General features: G+C 42.2%; 1 protein-coding gene across 1 annotated transcript; it reads right to left on the reverse strand.

The window, feature by feature from the left end:
* Positions 1 to 4,472: 4,472 nt before the first annotated feature.
* Positions 4,473 to 14,596, reverse strand: NMS (neuromedin S). Its single transcript, XM_069586354.1, has 9 exons — positions 14,524 to 14,596; positions 12,103 to 12,158; positions 11,757 to 11,795; positions 9,821 to 9,844; positions 9,668 to 9,721; positions 7,626 to 7,700; positions 6,209 to 6,244; positions 5,578 to 5,619; positions 4,473 to 4,511 (listed from the first exon to the last, which is right to left on the reverse strand). The coding sequence occupies exons 1-9, from the start codon at positions 14,594 to 14,596 to the stop codon at positions 4,473 to 4,475; spliced, it is 438 nt and encodes a 145-aa protein (XP_069442455.1).
* Positions 14,597 to 17,066: the final 2,470 nt, after the last annotated feature.

The following is a 17,066-nucleotide window of genomic DNA, read 5'->3' on the forward strand; positions in this document are numbered from 1 at the left end:
TCTGATGATTTTAATCCCTTCAAATATATATTAAAGCATGTGTTCTACAGCCATGTCCAACTCTTTGCAACTTTATGAACTGTAGCCCACCAGGCTCCTTTGTCCATGAGATTTTCCCAGCAAGAATACTGGAGTGGGTCGCCATGCCCCTCTCCAGGGGATCGTCCCGACCCAGGGATCAAACCTGCACCTCTTAGGACTCCTACACTGGCAGGCGGGTTCTTTACCACTAGTGCTGCCTGGGAAGCCCTTAAAGCGTGGTTTTCAAATTTCAAAAATGAATCCTACTCAGGATGGCTGTGCTGGGTCTTCGTTGCTTTGTTCGGGCTTTATCTGGTTGCAGGCAGGGGAGGCTACTCTTCCTTGTGGTTCAGGGGCTTCTCACTGCGGTGGCTTCCCTGTGGCGCACAGGCTCTAGAGTGTGCGGGCTTCAGTGGCTGTGATGCACGGGCTTAGCTGCCCCACAGCATGTGGAGTCTTCTCGGACCAGGGATCAAACCCACGTCCTCCACATTGGCCTGAGGATCCTTAGCCATCGTGTCACTGGGGAAGTTCTACTCGGGACATTTTTAAGGCAGTTTGGACACTCTTCTTTTTACATCTGAAAATTACTTAGTTGTCCAGTTTATTTAGTACATTTACCGTCAGTCTTTCATTGAGTTGAAAATTGTTTTCTTTCTTTTTACTTCAACCATATTCTCTTAAAGGTCCAAAGTTTCAAACAAAAGGGCTGATGTAAACAATACCGTGTGTGGTTGTGTAACTCTTACTGAAGACGCAATGCCTTTAAAATATCAAGTGAGGAAAATCATCTCGGTCTTGACCCCGGCCAATGGCTAATCCCATGTTTCTGGGAAGTGGCCTCTGATGGTAAAGAGCTGTAGGTGTTGGAGTCGTTTCAACCTGGGTTTGAATTCTGACTCTACCATTTAGTGACACAGGCCAACATCTCATGGCAGTAGACTTGCTCAACTCATCCTGCGTGGCAGGGTCTACAGATAGGTCTTAAAATATTCTTTTGGAGAAAATAGGATTGAGACATCGCAAAAGCTTATCAGAGTGAAAATAATCATTATAAAATAAAAAAACTAAAAACTGACTCCTAGAAGTGTGATGGCTAAATGACATTTTAAAAGGAGGACTCTTAAATATGATGAGAAGCTTGAGAGACTTCAAAGCAAGAAGGTTGAGTGCAGTTTATGTTCACAACATGTATCATTGCGGCCCCTCAAATGTCATTTACAGAGGAGGCACCTGAGAAGGTAAAGGCCAGATACTCACTGCTTCTTTTAAGAGTCTAGAGTTGGTATGTGGAGAAGGCAATGGCAACCCACTCCAGTGTTCTTGCCTGGAGAATCCCAGGGACGGGGGAGCCTGGTGGGCTGCCGTCTATGGGGTCACACAGAGTCGGACACGACTGAAGTGACTTAGCAGCAGCAGCAGCAGAGTTGGTATGTGGGATTTTACGGGGTTTTGGGTTTGTTTTTTAATTTTATTGACATATAATGTGGTGTTAATCTCTGCTGTACAACAGAGTGATTCAGCTATACACATATATACTCTTTTTCATATTCTTTTCCATTATGGTTTATCATAGGATATCTAATATAATTCACTGTGCTAAACAGTAGGGCCTTGTTGTTTATCCATTCTGTATAGAATAGCTTGCATTTGCTAATCCCAAACTCTGTCAGACTTTATTTTTGGGGGCTCCAAAATCACTGCAGATGGTGATTACAGCCATGAAATTAAAAGACGCTTACTCCTTGGAGGGAAAGTTATGACCAACCTAGATAGCATATTAAAATGCAGAGACATTACTTTCCCAACAAAGGTCATCTAGTCAAGGCTATGGTTTTTCCAGTGGTCATGTATGGATGTGAGAGTTGGACTATGAAGAAAGCTGAGCACCGAAGAATTGATGCTTTTGAACTGTGGTGTTGGAGAAGACTCTTAAGAGTCCCTTGGACTGCAAGGAGATCCAACCAGTCCATCCTAAAGGAGATCAGTCCTGGGTGTTCATTGGAAAGACTGATGCTGAAGCTGAAACTCCAATCCTTTGGCCACCTCATGCGAAGAGTTGACTCATTGGAAAAGACTTTGTTGCTGAGAGGATCAGGGGCAGGAGGAGAAGGGGACGACAGAGGATGAGATGGTTGGATGGCATTATCGACTCGATGGACATGAGTTTGGGTAGGCTCTGGGAGTTGGTGACAGACAAGGAGGCCTGGCGTGCTGTGATTCATGGGGTTGCAGAGAGTCGGACATGACTGAGCAAGCGAGCTGAACTGACTGAATCTCAAACTCTGTCTATTCCTCTCCCACCCCTTGGCAACCACAAATCTTTCTCTATGTCTATGAGCCTGTTTCTGTTTCAAAGATAAGTTCATTTGTGTCGTATTTTAGATTTCACACATAAGTGATAGCATATGATTCTTATCTTTCTCTTTCTGACTTATTTTGCTTAGTATAATAATTTCTAGGTCTATCTGTGTTGCTGCAAACGGCATTATTTCATTCTTTTTATGGCTGAGTAATATTCCCTTGTGTGTGTACACAACATCCTCTGAGTCCATTCCTCTGTCAGTGGATATTTAGATTGTCTCCATGTCCTGGCTATTGTAAATAGGGCTGCCATGAGCATAGAGGTGCATGTAACCTTTCAGATTATAGTTTTGTCTGGATATACGCCATAAGATCACAAAGAGGTGGACACGACTGAGTGACTGAACAAGAACAAATGCCCAGAGTGGGATTACTGGATCATGTTGGAGTTAGTATGTGTTAACTTGATGCTGTAACTTTGAGCCCCTAGTCAGCAGTATAGGAGCAGTTCTCATTAGGGCAAGTCCCTTTGGTACCATTTGTATAACAAAATTCATCTCCAAAGTGTAACTAGAGCCAACACTCCCTGAGTGCTCACTGGGAACCACCACTCTAAGCCCCTTATATGGACTATCTACCCAGTCATCACAAAAATGATGTGAAGATGCTGTAATTACCAGCCCCATTTTATCATGAAAGTGACCAACCCACAGTCCTCCAACTAAAAGGTGGAGTCAGGATCTGAAACCAATCAGATGCTCCCAAGCCTGTGCTCTCAATTCTCGATAATAACAAGGTCGTCAAGACACGCTAAACAATACCAAATCCAGCACATTTTAAACATATGTATCTTAAAGCTTCCCCGGTGGCTCACAGTAAAGAATCTGCCTGCAATGCAGGAGACCCAAGTTCGATTCCTGGGTCGGGAAGAATTTCCCTGGAGAAGGAAATAGCAACCCACTCCAGCATTCTTGCCTGGAAAATCCCATGGGCAGAGGAGCCTGGTTGGCTACAGTTCATGGGGTCACAAAGAGTTGGACACAACTGAGCAACTAACACACATACACTTTAAAAATATATCCAATCCCTCCCCCAACACTCTCCAATAAGAAATGAAAATGTCATGTCAATGCTACTTTATTTTTTACATAATTGAATATTCTAGTGAATAGAGAGGCAAGAGAATTCTCTTTAAATAGTGCTCACAGAAAGAAATTTGACGTTTGTTCAAAACAATCGCTCGATTGCCTGATCCAGACTCAGCCTTTGCCATTGAATTCTGAAAAGAAAAAGGAAAAATATACAGGTCAGATAGAATCATTATCAGAATGGAGATGAAGCAGAGGGGCATGTTATCATACACTGTATTTAAAAATGCCTCACTTGACATGCCATAAAGGCCCAGAACCAGGACTCATGCGATGTGTTATTGCTGTAACTGATCAGGCCACTAGGTCAGTGTGAGGAGGATGGCCTCAGGGACCAGCTCCCTCTGTGTGGCCGGGGTAGCGTGCTCCTCAGCATCTGGACAGAGCTCTCAGACACTCTGGCCTGCCAGGGCCTCAGTCACTGCTGGTTGGTCCAGGCTGTGCTCCAGGTGGGAGGCTGGGGCGCCCCTGAAGGACAGCAGCCTCATGTTCCTGGAACCACATCATTGTAAGAGACAGAGAAGGTCCAGAGTTGCCTTCATGCAGACTCCCCCAACACCATCACAGGCCAGAAGCCGAGAAATCCCCTGAGATTTAACCTCGGGGGTCTCCGAGCATAATTGAATGGAGGGAATAGTCTAGCCTGGCTGTAGTCAGAAATGCTCCCACTATAGAAAACTCGTCCCCACCAAGCATGCCAGATATGTGGATTTACCTCATCGCAAGGGCCCAGTGAGAAGTCACAAAAGCTCTGTCTCCTCACAGAGGCTGCTGGAGACAGAGCACCTGCAAAGACTGCCTTGTTTGGGACAATGCCAGGCTGCAGTGGGGCCTCTGTGATGCTGACAGCGTGAAAGGGAGGGAGCAGAGGTACTTAGGGGTTCCACACGGTCCCAGCTTTTTGGAACTATCACCCCTCTGGCTGCCTCTCACTCCCCCATGTCTGACATAAAACGTTTATTTGGAGAAGAGTCGCAGAGAGGCTGACCTTGGATAATCCTACCAGGTGTCAAAGTCAAGGTTTCTTCCATTCCTTGGCTGAAAAACAAACAAACAAAAAATGGAGCCGCTTATAGTGCTGAGACCAAACTGCCTGGAATCTGATTCTTGGTTCCAGATTCTTTCTCTACTACCCTAAGTTTCTGTTCCCCTAACTGGGATGTTAGCAGCTTCCTTGGGCGCTCAGCTTGGGAGTGGGTCTGTGGGTCCTCTGGACAGTGCCCCAGGACCCCTGCTGTTCCTACATTCCTGACACTATCCCCCACCCCACCACTCCATCCCGCAGCCTCTGTTTATATGGCAGGACCATCCCCAAACCATTCATCACGAGATTTCTCACCCTAGAGACACCGTCAGACCCAGACCAACTGTTTCTGCAAGCACTTTCCAGAGAACAACCACCAACAGGGCATGTAGGTTTAGAAGGTGTACTTGGGGTATCGTGGAGGTGGGAAGAATTTCTGTGGTTAAGTAAGTTTGGAAATGCACGATTGAGCCACATTAAAGAGCTTGTTTTCTGAGGACGTGGAAGTGTGCTCTGTAAACTTTGGAGTGTCAGGTGCAGTGGTTTTGACCGTATTTGACCTTTGCAGAGCATCTCTTAGCACCAGTGACCCCAGAATGAAGATGGAGGAGCATGCGCTTAGTCTGACTCACACGTTTTTCTGATGCAAACACTGAAGATCTAAGGGGTGAAACAGCTAGTGAGTGGTAGATCAAGAGCTAAGAGATCATATGTGACTTTTGCAAGAGGCTTCAAGTCCCATCAGGAGAAGGACCAGTAGACTCCTATTCCCAGGAGAGGGCCAAGTTTTCTGGACCTTCATGCTAGGGAAAATGGACTCCAACTATGGTTGGTCCCCACATCTGTCCATCAACATAGCTCTTGCCTCCCACCACTGAGCTCCTCCCAGAGCCCTCCTGTGCTCAGCCTGTGTCCTGCTGGACCTTTGCCTTTCCAAGTGATGACTCACACCCTAAGGGTGAGAATGTTCTCTCAGTGATTCACCAGTTCCCCATGGGGCTCTGGCCGGGCTCATTCAGTAATAACTCCATAATTGGGGAGGTAGAACGGAATCAGGGTGAAAAAAAGAACATGCTTTACCCTGAAAAGGAAAAACGGTCTTCCCAAGGTGGCAGTGTAATCCTGAGAGATAAAAACACAAACTGTTACCCAATCAGGCTGTGCCAAAGGTCTTTCAAAGATGTCTATGGCAGTAGTTTTCAAACTGTGGTCCCCAGACACAAAGCATCAACGACACCTGGGAACTTGTTAGAAATGCCAAACCTCAGGTGCCCACTGATTCTCTGGGGTTGGGGCCCAGCCATTTGCATTTTAACAAGGTCCCAGGTTCTTATGGTTCATGGTCAACTAGAAGAAGCACAGGCATTGATACATAGGGTTCATGACACCTGCAGGATCCCTCCCCAGATTTGCACAACTGGCCTGTGGGCCCCTGAGCCAGAACTCAAATCTCCAGGAGCAAATGGCCCCACATGACTCATCTGTAAGAACTGACATGAAATAGTACCATCCAGGGGCACGGCTCCTTGGTTTCTTTCTGCACCAGGACAAGCCCAGGGAAACCCCAAATTAGATGCTCAGAGAATTCCAGAGCATAGTGTGAGGCCAGTTCTTTGCAGAAGTGGTCCAAAGAGCCTGCAAGCATTCCCCCATCTCTAGGAGATGCAGATCTTTCTTTTTAGGGGTGGCGTTCACCGTAAGGTTTACCTACCTTTTTGGTAAAATCCACTGCAGTGGCCCTGGAATCCTGTAAAGGAATGAGGACCGGGTTCATTTAATAGGAAACTCACCCCCTGCTCCCTGGCTTGCAGTGGTGCTGTGACCTGGCCCCTCCCTGGTTCCATTCTAAGATAACCAGAAGTCAGATGCAAAAACGTCATTCAAGGAGACAGCTAACCTTGGAGACAATTACAATTTCATATTCTGGATGGTGAGGATGTTTGCTTGATTGAGTTGCCTTAAGGTCTGGGACAGTGTTAAACTTGCTTGTTCTTCCCAACAGTTTCCACTTGAAATTGACTCCTGGCTTAGGCATATTTTTCAAGGATAAACGATTTCAGTTTTTTCAGCTCATCTGTGCCAGTAAATCTGGCCCGTAGTGGAGGCTGACTCAAGCTGGAAGCCTGTTGTCAGTATCTGAGCAGATAGACTGTGATGGCCTGTGCTCAGGGTGACCAACTGGTTTCTCAGGAAGTGAGCAATTTTCTGGGGTCTTGGCATTTTCAGAGCTAAACCTAGGAATGTCCTGGGCCAACTGCAATGAGTTGGTCATCTTACTTGGACTCACATTGTCCAAAAATTGTGTTTCTTTGTTTTGGTCTCATGCAACAAAACCTTGATGGACCTTTTCAACAGGTTCAGCTATTACTGAAACCGCAATGCAATGCTAAGTCGCTTCAGTCGTGTCTGACTCTTTGCGACCCTGTGGACTATAGCCCCCCAGGTTCCTCTGTCCATGAGATTCTCCAGGGAAAAATACTGGAGTGGGTTGCCATTCCCTTCTCCAGGGGATCTTCCTGACCCAGGGATCAAACCCAAGTCTCTTGCATCTTGTGCATTGGCAGGTGGGTTCTTTACCACTAGTGCCAGCTGGGAAGCCCATTATTGAAACCAGTCATAGCTAAACTTAAATTTTAATCAAAATGATTCATTTTGAAATTTAATTTTTTATTTCATATTAGTACATAGCTGATTTACAATGTTGTGTTAGTATCAGAGATTTTTTTTTAAGAAACAAAGCTCTGATGTTGCACCTAAAGACTCAGAGTGGCCAAATATAAATAAATGAAAATATTTTTTTAAAAAAACAAAGGAGCAGGTGGGACAATGGGAAGCAGTGCGTATGACCAGGGCAGGTGTCTATGTCATGAGGAAGAATAAGAAGGGGCAGGGAAAGTGAAAAAAAATGGCATAAAAACTAAAATGGAAAAGGATGAAGAGCACAGATGAGGAGATGGTCACGAAGCTGGACCACAGCCTCTCCCCGACCCCAGCCCTGCAGCCACCCTGTGAAGACTGTACAAGGAGAAAATGCCAGCGAGCACCACCCAAGGCGACGAAAGGCATTCACCACGGCGAAGTGAACTTTCAGCGGTATTAACAGTATGGTGGAAGGAAAAAGTACATACGCGCCGCCAAAATGTCTTCATCCTTCGATCAGCAAGCTTGGCTGCCAGACGCATTAGAGGGTGCACAGGAGGAAACTGGCAAAGAGGCGGTGAGGGTCAGATAGTGCCAGGATGGAGCCCAGGGCTATGCGCAATCCTGTCTGCTCACCCTCTTACAAATGGGTTTAATTTTCAGAGTAAGATCCGTTTCCAAGCCTAAGCCTGAAGTTTTATGATATCAATAAAGAATCGCTTGCCTGGCTCACACATTTCATTCCAACACATCACTTAAAAATATTCCCTTAAGGGAAATCAGACTTGCATCTGCATTAACCCCAAGCATTTGTCCCAGTGTGGAGTACTTTATCTCACAGAAGCATCTCTGTGAAGATCCTCTCTGGCTCTCCAGGTGTGCTCTCCTCCTCTAAGGGACAAGGCTAAAAGGTGCCATTCATCATCACCACCCAACGCATGTTATTTCCCTGAATGTCTCATCTGTGACTGCCCAGCACACACTCAGACATACACACCCTACCTTATCTAGTCCTGTGAATTCTCCCCAGGCATTTTGGCTCAGAGTACAACTTAATTTTTGTTTCCCCAGTGGCACAGTGGTAAAGAATCCACCTGTCAATGCAGGAGACGTGGGTTTGACCCCTGGGTTGGGAAGATCCCCTGAAGAAGGAAATCGCAACCCCTTCCAGTATCCTTGCCTGGGAAGTCCCATGGACAGAGGAGCCTACAGACCATGGGGTTGCAAAAGAGAAGAGTCAGACACGACTTAGTGACTGAAGAGCAACAACAAAGGATAACTTGCATCACGGGCATGGAATTTACCTTTTCCAGCCCATTTTTACTTTTTTAAAGATTTTTTGATGTGAAAAAATTTTAAAGTCCTTATTGAATTTGTTATAATATTGCTCCTGTTTTATGCTTTGGTTTTTTGGCTGTGAGGCATGTAAGATCTTAGCTCCCCAACCAGGGATTGAACTTGCACCCCCTGCGCTGGAAGGCAAAGTCTTAACCACTGGACTGCCAGGGAAGCCTCCTTCCATCACTGACATTGCTGCACTTGCAGGGCCCATGGCCTGTCTTGACGATATCCCCCTCCTTACCTGATCCCCATGACTAAATCTGTACTGCTTGAGTCTTTGCCTCTAAGGAAAAAAACATTTTGCTTGGTATCTGTATGTTTGTTTGTGTGCTTGTTTTTAAGGATCTTCCTGAAGACTTGGAAAGTCTTAATTAAATAAATATGCAACTTTCTAATAGTATAATTTCAATCACTATGACTGGATTGAAATTCTAGTAAAAATTCTATTCTATGATTTTCCCAATATTCTCCAAATCATACCCTGTAGAAATTCAACAATCTCTCCCTGAGGATAACTCAAAATTATAATAAGAAAATTAGAGGGGATGCTTTTAATTCCCACAGCACATATTACACGGTGACAGTGATAAAAGACACCCGTGGATGACTGTTGGGAATATTCCACTTTACACTTCACAAAGTAGTTTTCCAAAATTTAAAAAGAAAAGGTAATAATGAGCAATGTAAATAGAGTTCAGTCTTTCCCAGGCTCTTCTTGTCCCTCTGTTTCAGTGCACAATAAAAAGTGATTTCTCACTAATTTTTCCTTTTCTGTAATGAGTTCTCTAGCTTTTCAGATCTGTCAACCTCCCTGGCCCCTTCCCCAGAGAGGGAGAGAGATGATCCTTGTAGTCCTTGGAAAAAAGCACCAAGAGTGTCTGTAAGTCCCCTGTTTTTCTATCTATCTGAATATACTAAAGATTTTTTTGATGTGAACCATTTTTTAAAGTCTTTATTGAATTTGTTACAATATTGCTTCTGTTTTGGGTTTTGGGTTTTTTGGCCCCAAGGCATGTGGGATCATAGTTCCCTGACCAGGGTTCGAACCTGCACCCCCTACATTGATAGGCAAAGTCTTAGCCACAAGACCACCAGGGAAGTCCCTATCTGCCTATATTAAATGAAAAGGGACAAAGGCAGGCAGAGGAAAGTGACTTTTACAGAAAGAAGATTATGATAAAATACTGACCCCTGTTTTAACTGGATGCATCGGCTCCCGAGTTCTGGAGTAGTGAAATAAAAACTAAATAAGAAGGAAAAAAAAAGATTGATTTTAATTCTAAGTGCCACTTGCCAAAAGTGTAGTAACTGCATAATTTGTTACTGGGCTGGTAGTACTCACCCTTTTGTATATGTCTTGATTATCCTGAAAAGAGAATAGTGAGGATGTCACATAGAATTTTACTAGGGCAGGTTTCCAGTAGAAATTACAGCAGGCACCTTCTTGACGTACCTGAATATTATGAAATAAATTGGCAGTCTAAAAGGAAATCATTTTACCACCTTAATAAGGCTGTAGTGGATGTGGAATCTTGCAAAAAGGAAATTTGCCAGCAATAACATTACTTTAAAACTTAATCTTGTTTTACTCTCTTGATCTTCAGGGAAAACATACTCTATAATGCGTTGAAGCAATACCCTAATCAATTACCAGATAGCCATCTGACTAAGAGGTGGGATAAAATAATGGTTGCAACTTTTAATTTGCTCCTGGGCATATGCTAGAATTCAGTGTTTTGAGGGTTGGTTCATATGGCCCAATTTCCCCCCCTAAAATCTCTCTACATGAATCTTCACTTTTTTTTTCCCAGAAAATCCAGCTTTTAATTTCCAAATCCTTGTTAGAGCATCATTTTGTTCTGTCTGCATGAATGGCAGCGCAGGAAAAGCTGTACTGGCAGCATATCCGACTCGAAGATGTACTGTGAATGGTCTTGCAAATATCTGGTTACTATTGGTCTCATCTCATTTATAATACCGACTGATCGCATCTCATTTATAAACGTTGTTGAATCAGCTCAAACTTCAATCAAGACAGGAACGAAAGTTATCAGGAACACTTTGATTTTGTTGCTGTGAGTAGATCTTCCTACAGACTTTGTGGAGACTTTCTTCAGTAACCAATACTTACGTAATTCTCTCTTTCTCTGTGCGGTATGCGTGTACACGCACACACGTGCATATGAACACACACACACACATGACCCTAAACCATTAACAGCAGAGGCTCAGTGGACACTAACTCTCTACTTCCTTACCATCGCCATTTCTAAACCAGCCTACTACTTTAACAACTCCTGGTCTCTTTGTGAGCATCTGTTCAAGAAGCGTGTGTGTGTTGTGTATGTGTGGTGTGTATGTGTGTGTGTGCATGTTCTGGGCACATATCAGGTAAACAATATTTTTGTTACCATGTTTATCAACTTTATATCATTACTTTCCAAGTCAAAAAATTTTTTGAAGATGATTCTCTAGGTGATGAATGCCAGCTCTCAAGATCATATGTACTTTCCTTGCTTTATTCTTTTCTTTTTAGAGAGAAAATGCTTTTTTAAAAAATTTTAGTTATCTATATTATAGACTGTTTCCCCAGCTAGAATATAAGTTCAATGAAAGCAAGTAATTCTGTTCATTTGGATCAGTACTGTATCCCCACATAGTATGCAATTATATGTATATATGTGATTATGTGAGCTTCCCAGGTAGCTTAGCTGGTGAAGAATCCACCTGCAATGCAGGAGACCCTGGTTCAATTCCTGGGTCGGGAAGATCCCCAGGAGGAGGGATAAGCTACCCACTCCAGTATTCTTCGGCTTCCCTGGTGGCTTAGATGGCAAATATTCTGCCTGCAATGTGGGAGACCTGAGTTTGATCCCTGGGTTGGAATGATTCTCCTGGAGGAGGGCATGGCAACCCACTCTGGTATTCTTGCCTAGAGAATCCCATGGACAGAGGAGCCTTGTGGGCTAGAGTCCATGGGGTCACAAAGTAGAACACGACTGAGCAGCTAAGCACAGCTCAGCATGTGATAATGTATAGGATATGTATATGTGACTATGATAATTGTAAGAATGCAGATGAACTACCAATATTTTATGGTCATTTCTATTTAGGAGATTCACTTGTTATTTCCTAAAACAATATTTTTATACACACAATACATACACACAGAATTCTGTAGGTTGCAAAAGAGTGCTTATTTACAGATATTGATTACAGCATAAACAGGTGCACTGTTATAAATATAAGACTTATCTTACGTGCATCAATTTTTTTACCTTAGGTTGTCTAGAAAGACTTGCCCAATATGCCATCCGCTAAAAAAAATGAGGAAAACAAATCAAAGATAAGTACAAATTCCTTAATCAATAGAATTTAAATTAAATTCTAAAATTGTTTCCTTTATGAACCTTTATCTTCTCCCACAGCAGCCATGAATTTCAACACAATTCCCAAGATAATTTAAACGAGGCCATGAAAATGACAACAGGGAGTTTCTGCTGTAGCCAAGAATCTGATCTGAAAATAGTTTGATCTGAAAATAGTTTTGAGCGAATATTGTCCACATGATATTTTCAAGGTTAAGACTAAATAAAAATCTCACATTACTGAACAATGGTGTACCTCAAACTTCACAATATCCAGGCCATCTGAAGCATCAGCGAAAGGTTGAGGAAATCCTATTGTGAGGAATCATAAAAATCTCCATTAGGAAAAAAGAGGTAGTAGCATTAACTTTTAAATCTTTTCCATGAAAAACATACAGTGATTCTATTAATATGATGGCATTAAAAGGACTGACAAAGAAAACACACTTCTACCTACCACTAGCAAATCTCAGGCTTGTGCCAAAATTAACTTAAAATTGCATGGTTTTTCATATTTACCAAGAGTTAGCAAGTCAGGAAAGAAGAGAAAAAACTCCTAGGTAATAGCTCAATTTGTATTTAGATGGAATGTGTAAGGACAGGATTGGTGTCAATAAGAGGAGATATATGTATACATACAGCTGATTCCCTTTGCTGTACAGCAGGAACTAACACAACATTGCAAATCAGCTATACTCCAATAAAAATTAATTTAAAAAGCAACCTCCTCAAAACCTTGTATTTACCACTACAATACATTTCTACTTTGTTTCTTATCTTTCTCCTAATTACATTAATAAAATGCAGTCATTGTTTAAAAAAAATAAGTATGTGCAACAGAGTTAGTCTTGGAACTTTAAAGAAATATGGCCATTTGTCTCTCTGTCTCATCACAGGGGTAGGATTATGAGGAAAGTTGCTACTGGCATGTACCTGAACCCTCTGCCTGTCAATTTTTACCTGACCTAAATGAAGTCTTCATCTCATTTGCATACAACACAACACTTGAAAAAATAGTTAACACTGCAACTGAAAGAATCAGCTGCAGGATAGATCAAAACTAACAAAATGAAATTAAATGGGATAAATATGAGACGCCCAATTCAGATTTTTAAAATCTGAAACAGGGAATATCTAGCTCAAGAGTAGTATTTTTTAAAATATTCAGTGATTTTGTGCTCTCTGCAGTCTCGCTATAAGCCAAGAAAATAATACTGTATGCAAATAATACTGTTCCAACCTTGAAAGGTACCTGAAGCCTTACCTGAAATGATAGGATATGTGGTGAGCTGATGGAATTGAGCGTAGGTTTCTTTCATCAAGAGAAAAATTATGAAGAGTGTGTTAACTGCCTTCAACTATTTTGAGAACTGTCACAAGAAATATTAGTCTTATTCTGTATACCCCCCAAGGGCAGAACTAAGGCTAATGGTTAGAAAGTACATGTGATCATATTGCAGATTGATACAAAAAAGTTTTTGATGGCTGGAGGTATTCAAAAATGCAAAGTAATTCAAAACAATCCCCTAAGGATTTATTAAGAGTTTCTGTGTTAACAATACGATGATAAAGATCATAAGGACCCCATCCTCAGGGAACAGAAAATTAAATTATAAAAAGAGGGAGGTGGATATAAATATGTAAGCAGATAAATAAAAGGTAATAAGACATTGTAATATTAATAAGATGCTTTTGGAAACTAGGGGAGGCAGATACTGGCTGACTTGGTCTGGTAGTGAGCTGAGTGTCCCTGAAAGTAATCAAATAGGGAAACCATAGAGGTGATCCCTGCTCTTCTGAGAGGCTAAACTAGATGAATTTCATGGTGCCTTGCAACACCCAGCCTTTGTGATTACACCGCAGAACACAGAAAAACAAATATGCTATTTGAAATGTATTTTCTGGTTGAATATATTTTCACAGATATTCTACTCCTTAAGCCAAAATTCTAATGGAAAAATCTAAAATTTTTAAATAACTGTGTTTCCAACAGGAGCTCCTACTGCTTCCTGTATCATATAGCGAGTTACCTGGAGATGAGTAAGAAATTTTGACTACAAACCCCATGCCTAACCCTTGTTCCCTACAAACGCACTGATTCTCAGTTGTTGACGCGACCTCCCGAGTCCCGTCAGCACCTCGGACAGCGCCCAAGCCTTGGAAGACAGGCGCTTCTTGCGACGCTGCCCCCACCCTACTTCCCCTCCACCACCCCTCCCAACACTCCGGTCCAGAGGAAAGACTATGAAAAGACTCCTTCTTCCTGTGTTCACTTCTACACTGCCCCTCTCCAGCTGTCCCCCAGTCTTCAGTCTTTGGGACTGTAAGCTCAGTATTACCATCCCCGCTCTCCTGTCTTCAGAGTTCTAAGACCACACATGACTAACACGCTGGAGCTGCCCCCTGGCTCATATTCCTCACAGTTTCAGTGGCACATCCTGGGGCCAGCCCCAGGGCAAGAGCTGTCTAAAGGCGGTTCCACATGGGAAAGTAACCTTCTTAGGTAAAAGGCAGTGACATCTAGCTTTGTCCCTCCTCTCCGATGGAAGCCATTTCTAGAGGGTGGGTGAGGAGATCAAGCTAGACTCCTTCCAGAAGTGCCTTGAAGGATCAAGGTCTGTCCCAGTCTTCCTTAGAGCTCAGACCAGCTGGGGTCTCCTGGAAGGGGTCCCCTTACCTGAGGAAGGAATTTGTAGCAGGCAGAAGCAATAGATGGCCAAGATGGATGGGAACTGGGCAAGACATTTCATCTTCAAAGTCCAGATTCTTTTTGCTGGCCACAGATGTGTTCTGCTGGGACAGGAGCTGAGCATTTCCTGAAATTCCACCGGCAAAGACAACACTTCACCCTCTGTCTGACCAGCTGGGTGGAGAAGGTACCTTTATTTGCAATGCCCTGGAGCGCATGGGCTGAGCACAAATCAGCTTTGCGCAGGAGGACTGGCTTTCTCATAAATGTCATGCTGGGCCCTTATTTGTAGAATAATATCTTCCTGGTGTATGTAGGCATTGTAGAGTCATCTTTCCAAACCAGCAATAAAAATAAAAAGTGGAGAGTCATAATTGCTATTCTATAGTGGTTTGAGAAACATTTCTGACTCAAAAAAAAAAAAAAGGCCTTTTCTCTTTTTTAAAAATCAAAGCACTGGTCATAAATCTATAAACTTTTGAATGATGAAGTCTTATTTTGTAAGAAGATGTTTATTTTCCACCATTAACAAAGGATGTTTTATAGTCTTTGGTGCATCTGTGAACAAAATTTGTAGTCCTGGATATAACGTTACAAGTAACTCAGAAGTTCAAGTAGGGTTTTTCAAAAATTAAGTATGGTTGGAAATTAGACTTCTTAAGGTTTCTCCAGATTCGTTTCTATGAACAAGTAAAAGTATTTTAAATTACATCAGTATTAAAGAAATTATGACAGTGATTAATAATAATAGCAAAATTACTTCATCTATTGAGCTTTCATTTGGGATATCATATAGGTTATTTTACGCAATCTTGCAGGAAACCCATTAAGAATGTGTCTCTTTCCTAATTTTATGAATGGAGAAATTGAGGCTGGGAGAGAGTAAGGAACTTGCCAAGATCACTAAGCCATCAAGGATGCAAACCAGGGATTTGGACTCAAGGTACATGTCACTAAAAGTGTGGGATTTTAGTCAATGTGTTATATTTTTCTAAAAAGAGCCTCCTTGAGGTTGGATATGAGATAGAAGAAGAATGAAATCAGCGAGCTTGCGAAAAGTGTAACATACATGGCAGATACGAAATAGCTTTAGGATTTTTTTCACCATGCATATCTTTAACTTTCGCTTTTAAGAATTCGGAGAGTAAGTTTTGGTGGAAGTTGCTCAGCATGAACTATTTATTTATGACTTAAAATGTGATATTTTGTCAAAAAAATTCTAATTCGTAACAAAGTGGAATTATAAACTATAGCCATAATATTTGCCTACTTTTTTGATCCAATAAGAAATATAGATTTCTGTTTATTACAGTATTTACCACTTTGGTTCAAGGAGAATAGCCAAGGTCTTTAAACAGCACAGAGGAAAGATGTCTTCTGTATTAAAATACAGTTGAACAGCAAGTCTACTGAATGAAAGAAAAAAAATGAATGATTGCTTCTTGAACATAAACCTCTTATCTGTATCGTATTGAATACAACTGCTTATGGACATTATAGACACAAAACACACACAAATAGCAAAGATTTGTGTTCTATAAATTCTATAGAAGCAAAGTTCTATAAAGCATCAGTCAACAATTACTTTTCAAACATCTGGTCTGTGTCTACCAGTCAACTGGGTGCTCTATGCACAAACATACATTTTTCAAATAAACCTACAGGATAACTGACTTGTATCATATTTGTTTCCTTTGCATATTTTAAATTCATTGTTTCTCATATTCAGGATGAAAAATTATTTTTAATAATAATTCAGAAATGGGAAAAGGAAAAACTGAGAAAAAATCTGCATTGATATTATTCAAAACATTGGTGTAGACTGAATTGTGTTCAAGCCTTGACCCCTCAAGTTTACTTAATTTGAAAACAGCTGTTAAGGAACTTCAGTTCAGTTCAGTTCAGTTACTCAGTCGTGTCTGACTCTTTGCGACCCCATGAATCACAGCATGCCAGGCCTCCCTGTCCACCATGAACTTCTGGAGTTCACTCAGACTCACGTCCATCGAGTCAGTGATGCCATCCAGCCATCTCATCCTCTGTCATCCCCTTCTCCTTCTGCCCCCAATTCCTCCCAGCATCAGAGTCTTTTCCAATGAGTCAACTCTTCACATGAGGTGGCCAAAGTACTGGCGTTTCAGCTTTAGCATCATTCCTTCCAAAGAAATCCCAGGATTGATCTCCTTCAGAATGGACTGGTTGGATCTCGTGCAGTCCAAGGGACTCTCAAGAGTCTTCTCCAACACCACAGTTCAAAAGCATCAATTCTTCGGCGCTCAGCCTTCTTCACAGTCCAACTTTAAGGAGCTAACTAAGGTTAAGTGAGGAATAAGGATGGAGCCCTAAGCCAATAGGACTGGTGTTCTTTATAAGAAGAAAGAACACTAGCATGCTGTCCCCTCCCCTGCTATGTGCTCACAGAGAAAAGGCTGGAAAAGGACACAGGACGAAGGCCCTGTCTGCAAGCAGAGGAGAAACGTCTTGTCAAAAACAACCTTGCTGGAACCTTGATCTCAGACTTCCAGTCTCCA

The sequence above is a fragment of the Ovis canadensis genome, chromosome 3, assembly GCF_042477335.2.
Source record: "Ovis canadensis isolate MfBH-ARS-UI-01 breed Bighorn chromosome 3, ARS-UI_OviCan_v2, whole genome shotgun sequence".
In the NCBI taxonomy this organism is placed as follows: domain Eukaryota; kingdom Metazoa; phylum Chordata; class Mammalia; order Artiodactyla; family Bovidae; genus Ovis; species Ovis canadensis.

Coding starts and splice junctions, on each gene's coding strand:
- NMS (XM_069586354.1), bottom strand. CDS start 14,596: ATGAAATGTCTTGCCCAGTTCCCATCCATCTTGGCCATCTATTGCTTC. Junction 9,845..11,756: donor GTCTTTCTAGACAACCTAAG/GTAAAAAAATTG, acceptor TTCTCTTTTCAG/GATAATCAAGACATATACAA. Junction 9,722..9,820: donor ATCAAGACATATACAAAAGG/GTGAGTACTACC, acceptor CTTCTTATTTAG/TTTTTATTTCACTACTCCAG.